The sequence below is a fragment of the Dioszegia hungarica genome (genome assembly GCF_025882075.1).
Source record: "Dioszegia hungarica strain PDD-24b-2 chromosome Unknown MKK02contig_2, whole genome shotgun sequence".
In the NCBI taxonomy this organism is placed as follows: domain Eukaryota; kingdom Fungi; phylum Basidiomycota; class Tremellomycetes; order Tremellales; family Bulleribasidiaceae; genus Dioszegia; species Dioszegia hungarica.
Genome location: NW_026515766.1, coordinates 12893 through 28137, shown reverse-complemented (window position 1 = coordinate 28137; position 15245 = coordinate 12893). Strand labels below are relative to the sequence as shown.

General features: G+C 58.0%; 6 protein-coding genes across 6 annotated transcripts; 5 read left to right on the top strand and 1 right to left on the bottom strand.

Annotated features, from left to right (window-relative positions):
* Positions 1-461: 461 nt before the first annotated feature.
* MKK02DRAFT_29214 (uncharacterized protein) lies at positions 462-1442 on the top strand (the record flags this gene model as incomplete). The annotated part of the gene is made up of 2 exons (XM_053087750.1): positions 462-851; positions 966-1442. 2 exons carry the CDS (start codon positions 462-464, stop codon positions 1440-1442), a joined length of 867 nt encoding a protein of 288 aa, XP_052948853.1.
* Positions 1443-2517: 1075 nt separating this feature from the next.
* On the top strand, positions 2518-6500 carry MKK02DRAFT_29213 (uncharacterized protein; the record flags this gene model as incomplete). Its single annotated transcript, XM_053087749.1, is given in 9 exon segments — positions 2518-2731; positions 2870-3041; positions 3061-4857; positions 4882-4891; positions 5007-5102; positions 5143-5310; positions 5338-5395; positions 5458-6128; positions 6150-6500. 9 exon segments carry the CDS (start codon positions 2518-2520, stop codon positions 6498-6500), a joined length of 3537 nt encoding a protein of 1178 aa, XP_052948852.1.
* A 698-nt stretch (positions 6501-7198) lies between these two features.
* On the top strand, positions 7199-8422 carry MKK02DRAFT_39350 (uncharacterized protein; the record flags this gene model as incomplete). The annotated part of the gene is made up of 1 exon (XM_053090552.1): positions 7199-8422. The coding sequence occupies one exon, from the start codon at positions 7199-7201 to the stop codon at positions 8420-8422; it is 1224 nt and encodes a 407-aa protein (XP_052948851.1).
* Positions 8423-9158: 736 nt separating this feature from the next.
* MKK02DRAFT_29211 (uncharacterized protein) lies at positions 9159-10190 on the top strand (the record flags this gene model as incomplete). Its single annotated transcript, XM_053087748.1, has 1 exon — positions 9159-10190. The coding sequence occupies one exon, from the start codon at positions 9159-9161 to the stop codon at positions 10188-10190; it is 1032 nt and encodes a 343-aa protein (XP_052948850.1).
* A 333-nt stretch (positions 10191-10523) lies between these two features.
* On the bottom strand, positions 10524-12035 carry MKK02DRAFT_39348 (uncharacterized protein; the record flags this gene model as incomplete). The annotated part of the gene is made up of 7 exons (XM_053090551.1): positions 10524-10842; positions 10924-11298; positions 11493-11591; positions 11625-11746; positions 11777-11923; positions 11956-11976; positions 12012-12035. The coding sequence occupies 7 exons, from the start codon at positions 12033-12035 to the stop codon at positions 10524-10526; spliced, it is 1107 nt and encodes a 368-aa protein (XP_052948849.1).
* Positions 12036-12164: 129 nt separating this feature from the next.
* MKK02DRAFT_39347 (uncharacterized protein) lies at positions 12165-14453 on the top strand (the record flags this gene model as incomplete). Its single annotated transcript, XM_053090550.1, has 3 exons — positions 12165-12290; positions 12323-12493; positions 12525-14453. The coding sequence occupies 3 exons, from the start codon at positions 12165-12167 to the stop codon at positions 14451-14453; spliced, it is 2226 nt and encodes a 741-aa protein (XP_052948848.1).
* Between the last annotated feature and the right edge of the window lie 792 nt (positions 14454-15245).

The window sequence follows — 15245 nt, the reverse complement described above, 5'->3', positions numbered from 1 at the left end:
TTTCATCCTGACTGCTGTATGCGCAGCGGTATCTCAGGGCCCACTGTGGCTGCACACAGCTGCGTACGGCGCACTCTGCAAGGAATGAGGTGGAGACCTTGAGCTTAACTCATGTTGGCGACGCGTCTACAGTGAGAGATGGTGCGCTGGAGGGGACGCGTCGAGTCCCGTACGCATGGCATGAAACGTCATCTACCCCTTGACGAAGAGTCGGGACCTCGAAATTCTTATCCCTTGGCTGACGCAGGGCGAGCTTATCTCTCTCTTGCCTCGTTACCTCTTCTCACTCGTCAGACGAGCGAGCTGATCTCTTCAAACGTATCGCTGACTCGCTCCCCGCTCGCCCACTCGATACTTAACAACACACCCAGAACCTCCTCTCCTGCTTCCCCTTCACCTACCTGATCACTTCCCGTCCCGCTCGCATCCTCCCTACCTCTACTCCTTCGAGCTCGCCCATCATGCCGTACCCGTCCTACGACGCACCTGCACCGGCTCCTCTCGCTCGGCTCTCTCTCGAAGCTATGGAAGACGCGATCCTGCGCGAGATTGGCGTCCTCACGACCGAGCAAGCCATGCTTGACTACCGCAAGCTGGACCGGGCGGACCCGAGCGACTCTATGGACGTGGTGGACGTCGCTGCCGCTCGAGTCGCACAGCGTACGGGATGGGATATCTCGGAGGTACGCGCGAGCAACCGGCATAACCTGCACGGGCGGATACGGCTCACTCGGCGCTGGGCTCATCATGGTCAAGCTGTCTCGGCGTCCGAGGCGGAGAGACGGCCCCCGCTGAGCACCCACGAGGAATGCCTGCGCGTCTTTCGGAGATTGAGGGGAGAAGAGAGGGCGGTCAGTTGGGGAATGAGCGGGGTGAGGCGGGGAGCTCGATATCAGGATCAGGGGGAAGAAGGGGAGTGGAATCAGGCATGGGAGGAGTACTTTCGGGAGTCGCGCGAACGGTAGGATCGGGACGGTCAGCAACAGGTCCAGCCATACTATCCGGCACGCGAGCTTCGTCAGTACTACGGCGGGGACCCTTCTCGACCGGCGAATCAACCACAGCCGGCCGCCTCAAACGGTCTCAGCTGGTCCAACAACGTCCCGCTCCCCCTCCATCAAGATCACCGGTACCCTTATCGCCCTCTTCCTGGTATACCAGCTCACTCCCCTCCTTATTCGGCTCCTCTACACGCACACCAGCGCCCTCGAGTCCCAACGGCGGATCTACGAGCATCTTTCCAGTCCCAGCCGCGCGCGTCGGGCTCAGGCGGTCCTCCCCCTCCATCACCATCCCCCTCGCCGTCCTTTGTCGAGCTGCCATCTCGGCCGGGTCAGTACCAGAGGAGCTATGAGGGGTATGGCTCAGGCAAGCGGGGGAGGGAGGAGGAGTATGGGTATCAAGAGGAGGACGAGCGGCGGGTCAGGAGTAGGAGGGAGTGAGCGCCGGTACAAGCAAGCAGGAGGGCGGGGGCGTACAGGTCATAATGGGTATAGGATGATTTGATGCTGGTAAGCTCTTCACACAAGACATTCTCCTACATCCTCCTGAGCTGACTGGGCAGTATGAAGGTAGAGAAAGTATAGTACTATGCCGGTATGATTGACGGCGAAGCGGACGCTCAGCGTCTCAACCATGTATTCTCTCATTATGCCACAGTCTCTTCATTATCACTGACAGGTTAAGTGAACGTCAAATGCCCAGGCACTGCTACTGCTTTGCTACTGCCACCATCCCGAACACCACAAAACTACCCGAAGGGGCAATTACTTCTCTTGCCTCCCAACTCCTCATTCCTCCTCCCTTCTCCCTAGCTTGTCCTTACGCCCTGACTTGGCCCTGACTCAAGTACCCGTATCTACCCAATACTCAGTGCGCACGGTAATACGTGTGACGGCCCTCGCCTGAGCGCACATCAGACACATCGAAGCCGTTAGACCCTTTCTAGGCATACTAGACCTATCGCGCTCAAGCTCAAGGGAAAGATGGTGTCTCGGCAGCTGGGCGCTGGAAGGCTGGGGTTTTGACTTGGAGCTTGGCCGGCCGGGGAGCTCGGAGGGAGGGAGCGCGTCGCCGTCGGTCTCGGACGGCATGATAGGACGAGTCGATCGGCGGCGAGGTACCGTTGCACTGTGAGCTCTACTCGTATGGCTTATCTAGCATCCGAGTCCAGCTGGCGCTTCTCCTTGTGCTCCTAGGCCTAGCGAACAAGAAGTCGAAAATGAGTTGCTGATTCCTCAGAGAGTCAGAACCCAGAACAATCTTCCCAGTCCCTTGCTTGTACGGTCCAGTGGCCTTGTCACGAGTATGCCGGATCCCTAATGCTTTTCAACGCTACTTGCACATTGCGGGCCGGATCTCAGCCCTCCAGGAGGCAATCTCAAGGTGGGGTATGAACAGGAAAGACCTTAAAAATTCATCTAGGCGCTCTTCAAGCTCGCCATATACTCGGTAAGCTCTATATATCTCCTCAGTAGGCTCCATATGCTCGGCAAGCTCCAGTCGGTAGTGATCGATATGGCTCGATACGGGATGATAGGGAGCAGAAGGAGAGATGAGGAGGATCCTGTGCTGATGCATCAGAAGTTTCTCCGCGTCGCCTCAACTCACCCAGCCTATACCCCGCTCTTCCACCGGGGGATGATGTTGGACAGGCGAAAGGCAGACGACAGTAGCGAAGTAGCAGTCAGTCCAGGGTCGGGCGGAGCTCGGCCGATTGGGCTTGGGGAGAGTGGGTCAGTCGTCCTCTCTTTCCTCATTCTCGTCTCCGCAAGCTTCAGGTAGACAATTTGAGCTGATCCGGACAGGTTTGGAACACCTCCACCAACGACGCATGCATGTCTATCACGATGAGCTTGTGGACGGACAGAGAGGAGATGGGGATGTGGAGGTTTCAGATTTTTCGGTCCAGTCAGCTGTGTGTGGGTGGGGTGGGAGTCAAAGCGCAAACCGTCCACCGAGTCTCTGTCTTCCTCTCTCAACTCACTATCTGACAGTATCTATACAGTACGTATTGCGCGGTACGGGCGAAACAGTGAAGAGTGAGCGCTGATCCAGTAGCTCTACCTCTTTATCACCCATAATCGAGCTCAAGTACCTCCCTCGAACTTTGCGGATCACATCAGCCACTCCCACTCTCTCCACCATGTCCAGCATCTCATCCTCCTCTACCGTACCCCCACGCCCTACCTCGACTATCCGCGCGGTGCTTTACAAGAACATCGCCAAGATGATCACTGCCCAAGCCATCACCGACTCGGCCCTCACGCTGGACCCCAAACGCAAACCCAGCGATATCCTCTTTATCCTCGACGCTGCGGCGGGTCTTACAGCGCACGAGCTGAGACTGGGCGATGTGGGAGTGGTCAGGCGGGCCAACGAGTTCAATACGCTCGGGGATAAGCGGTTAGCGGGGACATGGAAGAATGAGTGGGACGAGGTGGAGAAGCAGAGAGCGAGGGAGAGGGCGGAAAAGAAGGAGAGGGCGGAGATGATGGAGAAACTGGGAGTGACGGAGGCGGAGCTGGAGAAGGTGCGGAAGATGCGGGAGGAAAAGACGAATGAGGAGATACGGCCTAGAAGCCGGAACCGGGAGGAAAGGGGAGGAATCAGGGAGTGGGATGAGCCGCAGGCGAGCAGGAAGGAGCAGCTGGGGATGGAGCGGGAGTCGAGAGGGAGTCGGAGGGCGCGATCAAGGGTGTCAGCGTCTGCTACTGAGTCTGGCGAGCTCTTGGCGACCAAGATGGCGGGCAAGGTGGGGGACAAGGCGGTAGTTGAGCCGAAGGGGATTCTCGAGGCGGAACGACACGGTCTTCAGCCAACCTTTCCCCTCCCTCCTCACCCGTCGCGCGGACCGCATACTGCCCCTGTATCTGGCGGCTCTACCGTCGCTACGGCTCCTATACCCACCATCGCCGCTGTCTCCTCCGCTCCTGCTCTTGCTCCGACCGGCCCTTCCGCGATGCGCCAACCGGCCGTACCTCCATCTGCGCCCGCACCGACCAAGATCCCTACTCCGCGGCAAGCGGCAGCGCTCGCTCGTGCTCGCGAGGTCCTGATCGGTAGCCAGCAGGTCCGGCAAGCTCAGAAGTGCATGGACAGCCGATCAGCCGAGTCGGTCAGCTCCACCTCCTCCCGCTCGGTCGGTACCGGCGTATCCCCCGCACCCGCTATTGCCGTCCGCACCGGTCACTCCGTCTCCCCTGCCGAGGGCGTGCCTGCCGTCCGACCTATGCTCGGTGCACTGTCGAGTACCCAGCTCCCCTCACCTACTCTCACCTCAGCCGGATTGGGGATCAGCATACCTCCCAACCCTACCTCTACCGCTGGACGCGCAGCCGCGTGGGCCAGTCAGTATCCCACTTCCTTCCCATCAGCTCGTCCACTCCAGCGACTCGACTTTGCGCCGCCTCTCTTCAACGCTCGAGCACCAGGGCCATCGCTTGCCGTAAGATTGGCGGTTGCTCGGGCGGAGCAGGAAGCTACGCGGACTGCGGGGAACAGAGGAGAGGCGGGTGGTGGGGTGAAGGATGTGCGACGTCAGAATGGGGATACTGGCGATACTGGTGGTGATGGAGAGTCGGGCAAGAAGGCGGATGCGGACGCGATGGAGGGGAGCAAGCGGGACGAGGAAGATAGCGACGGGTCAGGTGTCGGTGAGCCTGTCGCCGAGAGAGAGATGGAAGATAGGAGGGATGGCAGGATGACGGGAAGTCAGCTCGGACGGAAGAGGGAAAGGGAGGAGTCTGGGGAGATGGATGAGGAGAGGCGGGTGCGGAGTAGGTTGGAGCAGGGTGTGAAGCATGAGCTGGGCGAGGAGGGGTCTTGCCAGGAGGAAAGGGAGGGACGGAAGGTGTTGTGAGCACTGGAACTTTCGGGCAGAAACTTTTTGGTATGTTGTCGGTTCCCTCTTAACTCGTGATGGAGCGCTTGCTGACTCGCCAGTATATAGTCGAATAGGACTACGGATATTATGAATACACATGCTTTGGATAGCTCATGGCTAGGGTCTCTCTATGCAACAATATGCGGTCATCGTTGCTGGCGTCAGCAAGAGGGGTGAGGCGGAGTTTCTCCCCGAGGGTAAATATTTAAGTGGGAGAGTATACTGCCATCTGTTTGGACATGATCTTTCCGCAATAGTCAAAGCGTAGAGGGGATCTACGCTTAGAGGGGATCTACGCTCATGCTACCAGGCCTGTACATCCAGAATATACCAAGGTTCACCAGGCTACAGGCGGAGATGGTCCAGCACCTGAAACGCCACATCTCGGCGGGACGTGTTTCGGATTTTGGCTCAGCCAGCCGTGTGTGGGTCTTCAACTCTAATCCTGGAAGATTTTCAACTTCACCTTCATCCTTACAGGATACGCGACTATACTATCTGGCGTACATCGTGAGTAATCTGGAGCTAGAATAGCTCATTGCCGCAGCAGAGAATGGCAGCTGACTCGCCAGCACTCCCGGACTCCCGGCAATCCTCACTGATCCCAATCCCCCTTCGCTCATCCAATCACTCAGACCAACCTCATCCGCCCGACATCATGCCTGGCCACAAGCGCTGCCAGAAGTGGCTGTACCGCAACATCGTCAGGATCGTCACCGAACAAGCAGTCGCGGACTGGAAAAAGCTAGGCAACGGTGAAATTCAAGTCCCCACCGACGCCCTCATGCTACTGAACGCCTGCGTATCGATCACCGCCTATCAGTTGAGAACAGACGAGGGTAGTGTGCGGGACTCAAACGGGTTCAGTCAGATCAAAGGCAAGAACATGGCATTGGGAGGGGAGAATAGGTTCAGCGGGGTGGTGGAGATGGTGAAGAGGAAGACAGACGATATAAGAGCAAAGTCAGAGCTGGAGAAGGGCGGGAAGAATTCGAAGGCGGACAAGAAGGTGGTGGAATCGAGAGTACGACAAGAGGAGCACATCAGAAAGACGAACGAGAAGGAGGAAGAGAGGCGGCTCTTCAGTTTCAAGAAGGAGCAAGAGAGGCTCCTCTTTGGCGACTGGAAAGTGGAAGGGGAACGCGAGGGTCAGGCGGTTGCGGAGGCGACAAAGGCGATGTCGAAGAAGGAAAAGAAGGCGAAGAAGGCGAGTGCACGTGCTGATCTTGATAACCACCGCACTGTGCTCTATCTGACCATCTAGGCACATGCTTCCTCTCTATCCAACGCAAACGAGATCATCAAGTCAGAGATCATCGATCCGGTTGCCGCGCATCACCTCCCTCCTCAGCACCCCAGTCGCGCTCCCTCCTCCGCTGCCCTCTCTACGACCGCTCGACATTCGTACTCAGACCGCCAGTCTACCATCCATCGCGATGATGTAGGCGGGGTCCCTGCTGTATCAGGCGCAGCGGTGGTCAAAGAGGAGAAAAAGGAAGTTAGAGTGAAGCGCGAGAGGGAGGAGACTGGAGAGAGCGGATCAAACAAGCGGGTGCGGGTCAAGAAGGAGATGACGGTCAAGCTGGAGGTGGAGGATGTGGATAGGCTGGTGTAGCTGTTGGAAGGAGAGGCGTCGAAGAGGTAGAACGAATACAGGTGAGTCATTCTAGCGCCCATAGCTCGAGTTCGGAGATGGTCGAAGCTAATTTTGTACAGCCTGGAGCAGTGAGGATTGAGCTGGCTCAGTATTGGTATTCAGAACATACACATCATGCAACTGTACATATCCTTTGTCACCCTGTCCAACTGTACAGCCCGCCAATACTCCACATTCAGTACAGATGGAGCGGGAGGGCTGACTACTCTACTATCAGGCTATCAGATATCCGATGCAGTGGCCGGATATGGATCGCAGGGTTAATTCAGGAGGGTTTGCTAGCCCAGATATCACGTCCATAGTATCTCGCCCGGCAGATCATGACATGGAGCGTGCTCTCGTGTCCCTTCACTCAGGTCTGCCTACGTCGCGACCAGGCAGCTGAGAGCCGAGTACACAGAGCAGCTGAAACGCCGCACGCCCGGTCACGTGTTTCAGATTTTGGCTCTGTCTTGCCCGAGCTCACCGCTCGACCTTAGCTTCCTCTTTCTTCCACAATCAGCAGGCATACAACCTAAGAGCTACGACATCTCTCTCTTGCTTCGGTCTCGAGCTTGCCCTGCAGCCAAGTAACACATGGCTCCTACCGGCCACTACTGTCACGCTCTCCGGTCCCCCTTCACTCCCCCAATCATTCCACCTTATCTTTGCTCATCATGTCCAACGACGACGCCAGCCGCCAGGCCCTCTACCGGAACCTCGCCAAAATGATCACTGAACAAGCCATCACCGACTGGCAGCGCTACCAACACGCCGGCCCGAAACGTCAACCCAGCGACATTATGCTCATCCTCGATGCCGCTGCGTCCCAAACGGCCATGGACAAGGACATCCCCATCAGCGTAGCGCGCCGGCTCAACGAGTTCAATACACTCGGCGATAAGCGGTTAGGAGGGGGGCGGAAGAACAGGTGGGCGGAGGGACCGGAGAATGAGTTGAAGAAGCAGATTGCGGAGAAGAATAGGCGGAGAAATGCGTTGATGGAGCTGGGATGGACCGAGGAGGAGTTGCAGCGGGCGGAGAAGTTGATGGAGGAGGCAGAGGAGGGGTGTGGGGGTGTGAAGGTGAGGGAGGGGAGCCAGGCGGGACCAAGTGGATCGGCATTGGGTCAGCAGCGAGCCCTCGCTCCTGCTCTTGCTGGACGACAGGGGATGTCGGTCAAGATGGAGCCTTCGGACGATATCCAGGTGGAGAGAGACCAGCGGACACCCCTACTGGCGCTTCATGGACCGTCGAATCAGCTCTGTCGTCCACGCACTCCTCGGGTCGCGCCAAACCCGCACCCGGTCCGAATCGAGCCTGCCCGATCTACCAACGTCGCGGCTCCCTCACTCCCTCAGGCCTCAGCGCAGATCAACAATGATGCTGTTCTTCCGGATCCTATCCGACCAGCTTCATCGCGCCTTGCGTGGCCTCACCTCAACATCGGGTCAGTCGCAATTTCTGGGTCGATCGCCACTCTTCCCTTCGTCTTTCCCAATTCGTCAAACCCTGCGCCGCCTCAGCCACAGCCCCAGAGATCCAGCTTTGGCGGCTTCGCATCGGTCAGTAGAGCAGCGAATGCGAGCGTGCTCTCCTCATTTCCGGTAATCAACGCCCCGAAACCACCCCGACCTCTCACGATGCTCATGCAACCGCACGGGCTCGGCTTCGCATCTGGCGGTACCATGTCTGCCGCTCGAAACGATACGGCCGCCCACGAGGCTCAGGCGAGTCAATCGAGACAGGGCGGAGTCAAGAGAGGACGAGAAGAGCTGGAAGAGGGGGAGATCGATGATGGGAGGAATGTCCGGGTCAAGGTGGAAGTGACGGAGGGGGATGATGAGGTCTTGGAGGTCGACAAGGTGGAGCAGGTGTTGGAGAAGTCAAGCAAGGAGTGAGGTACGGCGGTGCGTAGCAATTGAGATACGGATATATGTGAGTAGCTTATGACTTGTGGCTGGTATGTGATCGGAGGCTGATGAGGCAGTATAGACATGCAGAGGTCAGGCGTACTAGATAGACAGCGCTGGGGAGCTCGAGACTATAGCTGGAGTTCCGAGGAGAACAATCCTCACATGCATTACAAGATATATGATTCCTTCCTACAGCATATCAGGATGACCTTGCTCAGCTGAGCCGGGGTGGCGGTGCTGGTGGCACGGATGGTCTGAAGCTCGCGCCAGATGCTCTGCGAGGGAGCTAGACGACTGGTCGAAGTGGGAGCGGGAGATGCGGGAGAAGTCCTACCTGCATTGGTATTCCGCGATATGGACGCGTCAGTACTTGCTACTGGCTTACTTGGCAGAGCCTGGAGCTGGTATGGAGAGGCAAGGTATAGGAGGAGTGACGTCAGATGAAACGTGCCTGAAGGTGAGGGCCTTGTTTCAGATTTCCCCCTCTCCGAGCCGGGGCGGGTTGAGTCATCCCCTCCATCTCCCTTCCTCTTTCATACATCTCTCTACCTATATATACATCATACAGAGCGCCATCAATATTACTCATCCGCGCACTGGTCAGACTCGGTAAACTCACCTTCGTCAACCTCGCCGGAATCCGTCTCGTCCACGTGCACCCTCTCCCCTCTCCTCACCGGAAACCCCTTCGCACACCCAATCACCCATGCCGAAAATCATCATGTACGAGATCACGGCCGACCTCTTGATTTACTACCAGAATGTCCTCGCGATAATGACGCACAAGGCGAAAAAAGACGTCAAGCAGGCATGGGCGCAAAACAAACCGAGCACCGTGATGTTGATCCTCGACGCCGCGGCCGCGCATACCGCTTACTCGCGGAAGATCGACATCACTGCTGCTCGCAAACTCAACCCTTTCGGCTCGTCGAACGGTCAGCCCTTCTTCGGAGGCGTCAACAAGTTTGATGAGTCGGACAAATGGAGAAAGGCAGATGAGAAGAAAAGGGCGGAGGAGGCGAGAAGAGCAGAGGAAGCGCGAAGGGAGGCCGAGAGGCAGGCCGAGAGGCAGGCCGAGGCGGAGAGACAGAGGGTAGAGAAAGAGAAAAGGGAAAATGAGATGGTACTGCAGCGGTTGGGCATAACGGCGGAGGATGTGGAGGTGGTGCGCAGGGTCAAGGCTGAGAAGGCCCAAAAGCCGGAGCGTTCTCAGCAGGGGCAGGGACAGGCGAACCGGCAGGGAGCGGCGGAAGGGAGACAGCACGGTCAGTCAGGCAGCAACACAGTCACCGGAGCGCGATCAGCACCCCCCGCGCCTCACGTCGAGCCCAACCCGGTCCCTATCCAGCCCGCACAGGCCCAGGCCGCCGTCATCGCCCCTCCTTCGGCACCTGTCCTCCCGCAATCAGCTCCCCCTCAAGCTCAAGCAGGGCCATCAGCGCCTCAAATGCCTCCAGCAGCCTTCCCAGCGTCAGCACCAGCGTCGGTCCCCGCTCGACGTCCCCACTGGCCGGCCGGATTCGCTCGCTTCGGCTCCGTCGGCGCGGCCTCATTCCCATCGGCGTCATCGGCGCAAGCGGCCGGACAGCAGGGCGACGGGAGCGGCGTGAAGCGAGAGAGGGACGAGGAGGGAGAGGGCAATGAGGGATCAGTAAAGCGGTCGAGGGGGGTGGTGAAGGCGGAGAATATCGACGAGGAGATTGTCGAGGTCGACAAGGATGGCAAGGCACTGGAGAAGCCAAGGGAGACGTGAAGAGCGGGTACCGAAGAACCAAAAGGGAACATGGAGAAAATGGTGAGTCCTGTAATGGCCAATTGGGGAAGGATGAGTAGCTGATGAAGCAGTATAGACATGATATGATAGCGGTCAAGGAAGCTTGTTTATAGATTGGGTCCATAGTAGAATGAGTAATACGTCCACCATATGTATTCCTGTAGAAGGGACTGGATATGTACACGCGTGACACAGGTCAGGCTCGCGCAAGGGTCAGTCAAGTCAACTTTGTTAGCTAGATCAGCATTTCAGTATTTCGTCGCCTCGAGAGATTGCGCATACTTGCCCGTCCCCTATCAAACATCTCATGCCTCATCTCCCCTTCTTGCCCGTTCGCGCATACTCCAGAAAGCTCCCCTTCTCGACCCATCCCATGCCCCTCACTCTCCTCGTACGACCCGTCTCTGCCAGCACAGCCATCACCGCTTCTCGCCATGCGCCGGTACCGTCCCGCCCTACCCCTTCGAGTCCGCCCGAGATGGACGAGAGGATATCGGAAGGTAGGAACGAGGGGGATGAGGGTGAAGCCGAGGGGTGGAGCGTGCGGATGAGGAGGGAGTTGGAGGTGAAGGAGGAGAGGATGGAGTAGAGGTGTGGAAGAGGTTGAGGGAGTGGGCACGCGTTGGTATGTCTGTAGCTTCAGCGTATGCTAACTTGCACTTACTCCGTCTGTCTCCGAACACTCGAAATTCAATTTGATGATCCGACTCACTTTGCGTACTTCACCCACACCACCCCCTCCCCACTACCCACATCCCCATCCGCCAACACGCCCTCACTCACCCTCAACACCGCCCGTCCATTCCCCGTCGTCCCCTCCGGAAACAGACACACCACACCCGCCTCCGCCCGCCTTGCCTCCTTGAGCGTCTTGTACATCCCCACTGGCGGCGTCGAGCACACTTCCGGGAGACATCCCGTACGTCGTAGCATGGAGAAGAGGGTGAATGGCCGATACCCCAAGAAGGGGGGCTGAGGGAGGGTAGTGGACAGCTGGGCGGAACCGGTGCCGGTGTGTCGGCCGGTCAGGGGTGTTGAGGAGGGTGGGGCGGGGGAGAAGATCGGAAGGAGGAAAGTGGGGTTGTATCTGATCGTCAGCTGGACACTAAGGGAGGGATGCGTGCTGAGACAGGTCTGGTATACCGCCTTGCTTTCCTTGGCCGGTCTCCCTCGGCACTGCCATACCGCCCCAAACTTTGCGTCCCGCCTAATCCGCCCGTACCAGCGCACTCCCGAGGAACACTCTATGCCCACCCCACCCGTGCAGAAAGTGAGACTCACCTGAATGCCAGATACAGCACCTCGACATAGCTCGTCCAGTTCGAAACGATCAAATCTCCCTTCTTTGGCTCTCTGACCGCTTGAGCGACCCCTTGAGCCCTACGATCAGCCTAGGTCATCGACGAGACCCACCCTCTCTTCGCAGAAGCAGTCTCTGCGTTAATCCAAAAGTATCCCAAACATCCCAATGCCAAGCGGCAGGTGATGGCTGTGAAGAGGGACGATAGGGGTCGATATAGCGCCGGAACGGGTTTCTACGTTAGCTCTGTTGACGTCTGACTTACGAAGAGGGCACAGAGACCCTCGACCAGGATAACATGGAGAAGCACAACTCCAGCAAGGAGTACACCTCTCAAGAGAGCGAGTACCAGCCCGACCGGAAGGAGCAATGTCGACAACGCCGACGAGCTCGTTCGGACCGGTACGAATGGCTAAGTTTAGCTCGACCCGAACTTTTACCCACATTTATACCCGTCGCAGGGTCCTATCTATCAGCCCTGTCACTCTCCAGGTACTCACTCTCCACTGTGAGAACTTCTCCATAGTAGATGTATAGTGTAAGGAGATAGGTGTCAAGCCCAGTTTGAGGAGAGGTCCACTTACGGCACCGCAACAAGGACTTTCTACCGACTCGATCTCTCTCAAGCAACTATACATACATCTACCTTCACTATGGGCTACACACTCATCATAGACAACTACGACTCGTTCACCTGGAACGTATACGCAGACGTCGCAGTTCTAGGCGGGAATCCCCTCGTCAGGCGGAACAACAAGATTTCTATCGAGGATGTCGAGGTGGGTTGAGGTCCGAGCTGAGCTAATGGCAGGCCATGCACGCCAAAGGAGACCTGGACAGGATCATCATTTCTCCCGGTCCTGGACATCCTCGGACCGATTCGGGGATCAGCCGAGAAGTTATCACCTGGGCGTGTGGGAAGGTCCCCGTGCTAGGGATTTGTATGGGGTTGGAATGCCTCGTAGACGTTCTCGGTGGAGAGGTGAGCCGAGACCCCAGCAAAGCTTACTTAGATCGCCTTCGCTGGAGAAATCAAACATGGCAAGACTTCCCTGGTCGAGCATGACGGACTCGGCATCTTCCACGAGCTCCCCGCACTGCTCCAGTCGACTCGGTATCATTCGCTCGCGGCAACACTGCTCACTCTGCCAAAAGAGCTGGCGGTCACGGCGACAACGCAGGAGTCGGGCGTCATCATGGCGGTCAGGCATAGGGAGTATGCGGTCGAGGCGGTTCAGTACCACCCCGAGAGCTGTATGAGCGAGGGCGGAAGGGGAATGATGGCGAATTTCTTGCGGATGAAGGGAGGATACTGGGGAGAGAATGAGTGGTGTGGTGCAGGCAAGGCGCAGCCTGAGGCCAAGGCGAACGGATCGGCTCATCTCCCTACTATCCTGGATCGGATCCACGCCCAGCGTCTCGTCGACGTCGACGCTGCCGCCGCTATTCCCGCTTCTACCCCCGCCAACCTCCACACCTCCCTTTCCCTCCATACCGCCCCTGCCCAAATCGACCTCGTCAAGCGCATCACCTCCACTCCTCACACGGCCGTCATGGCGGAAATCAAGCGCGCCTCGCCGTCCAAGGGCGACATCTCGCTGCACGCGTCCGCCCCGGAGCAGGCGCTCAAGTACGCTCTCGCCGGTGCCTCGGTCATCTCGGTCCTCACCGAACCCAAGTGGTTCAAGGGGGGACTGACAGATATGCTCGCGGTCCGCCAAGCGATCGACTCGCTCCCCAATCGTCCCGCCGTCCTCCGCAAGGACTTTATCCTGTCCACCTACCAAATAGACGAAGCGCGGCTCTACGGCGCAGATACCGTCCTCCTCATCGTCGCCATGCTCTCTCCTTCCCAACTTCAAGAACTCTACTCTTACTCTTTATCGCTCGGCATGGAGCCCCTCGTCGAAGTCAACAATCCCCAAGAGCTACAGCTCGCCCTCGCCCTCGGATCCAAAGTTATCGGCGTGAACAATCGGAATCTCCACGATTTCAAGGTGGACATGGAGACGACCTCCCGGGTGAATGCCGCGCTGGATGGGAAGGATGTCATTCTGTGTGCGCTGAGCGGGATCAGCTCGCCAGAGGATGTCAGCAAGTACGTCAAGGAGGGAGTGAGGGCGGTATTGGTCGGTGAAGCATTGATGCGGGCCGAGGACGCTGGCAAGTTCTTGCGGGAACTCATATCTCTCCCTCCTCCCTCGCCTACCCCTTCGCCTCGCCCCATCGTCAAGATCTGCGGTATCCGCTCCACCTCGGACGCATCTATCGCCATCGCGGCCGGCGCGGACCTCCTCGGCGTCATCCTCGTTCCCGGAACCAAGCGGTGCATCCCTCTCTCCCGCGCAAAGGAAATATCCACCCTCGTCCGGTCCGCCGCATCCATATCTACTCCCATTCCCGCCCCATCCACCCCCGAAGGATGGTTCGCCTTCCACGCGCGCCAACTCCAATCTCGGCGCAAACCCCTCCTCGTCGGTGTATTCCGGGATCAACCCCTCGAGGAGATTCTCTCCGCGGTGGACGAGGGTGGGCTGGACATGGTGCAGCTACATGGGGACGAGCCGCAGGCCTGGGCCAGGTTCATTCCTGTACCGGTCATCAAGGTGTTCCGAGTCAAGCCGGACGGGACGGTGCTAGGCGGCGAGATTGGCCGGCCGGGGCTGAATCAGTTTGTTCTGCTGGATACGGCGGGTGGAGGAGGAGAGGGCAAGGCGTTCCCGTGGGAACATGCGCGGAAGATTATCGAGGCAGGCGAGGTGGGGATCAAGGGGAGCAGGATGCCGGTTCTGCTTGCGGGCGGATTGGGGCCGGAGAATGTGGGAGAGGCGGTAGCGGCCAGTGGAGGCGTTTTGGGGGTGGATGTGGCGAGTGGGGTGGAGGGGGCCGAGGGGAAGGATAAAGAGAAGGTGGGGGCGTTTGTCAAGGCGGCAAGGGGGTGATCTATGCAGGATTTTTGGCTCGGAAGACTGACTCAATAATGACGCACGGACCTGGCTGATGCTCGTCTGTCGTCTGATGTGAGCGATCCGACACTAACATCTCTGTCCTGACGATGTTTGGTGTATCAGGGTACTGCTGCTACTTACTCTCCATCTCGGTAGCTGACCGAGTCCGCGGGAGCGAGCGGGTTCTAGGTGGATGAGGCACGGAGAGCCTGGGATCGACACCGCGGCCGCCCCCGCTCTCAGCCTATCTGATGCTCGTCTTGACGGTGCTTTAAAGCTCGACAACATCCCTCATTGGAGTTGATTGTCCCGCACCCGCCCTGACCCCGGTGGTGGGCGGTGTTGCGCTTTGGTCCTCCAAAAGAGAGAGAATCTCGCCAAGTCCAGATCGACGGATCACAGCTTATAGTCAACGATACACCCACTCGATCCGCTCACTGCCATCTTCTTGACTCGTACTCGTCTCCTTCACACATGCTCGCCCTCTTGACCGATGCTGATGATGAAGCTGGAGAAGTCGGCAATTCGCGCTGACTCCGCCTCTGGATCTCCATCCACCTTCCGCCGGTCTCTCTTCTATGACGCCAGGGGGACATCAGCACCCAAGAACAGCATGCTACTCCGTCAAGACGCCTAGATGTCACCCTCGTCGGGCCAGATAAGTTAGAAAACGGCGCTGACCTGCTCACTTTCAATGGTATATCACTGCTCTTCTTTCAGAGTTTGAGGCGACTCTGATCCTCGGCACACTTCAATGTCGCTGAGCCGCCCGATAAAGGAGAACAC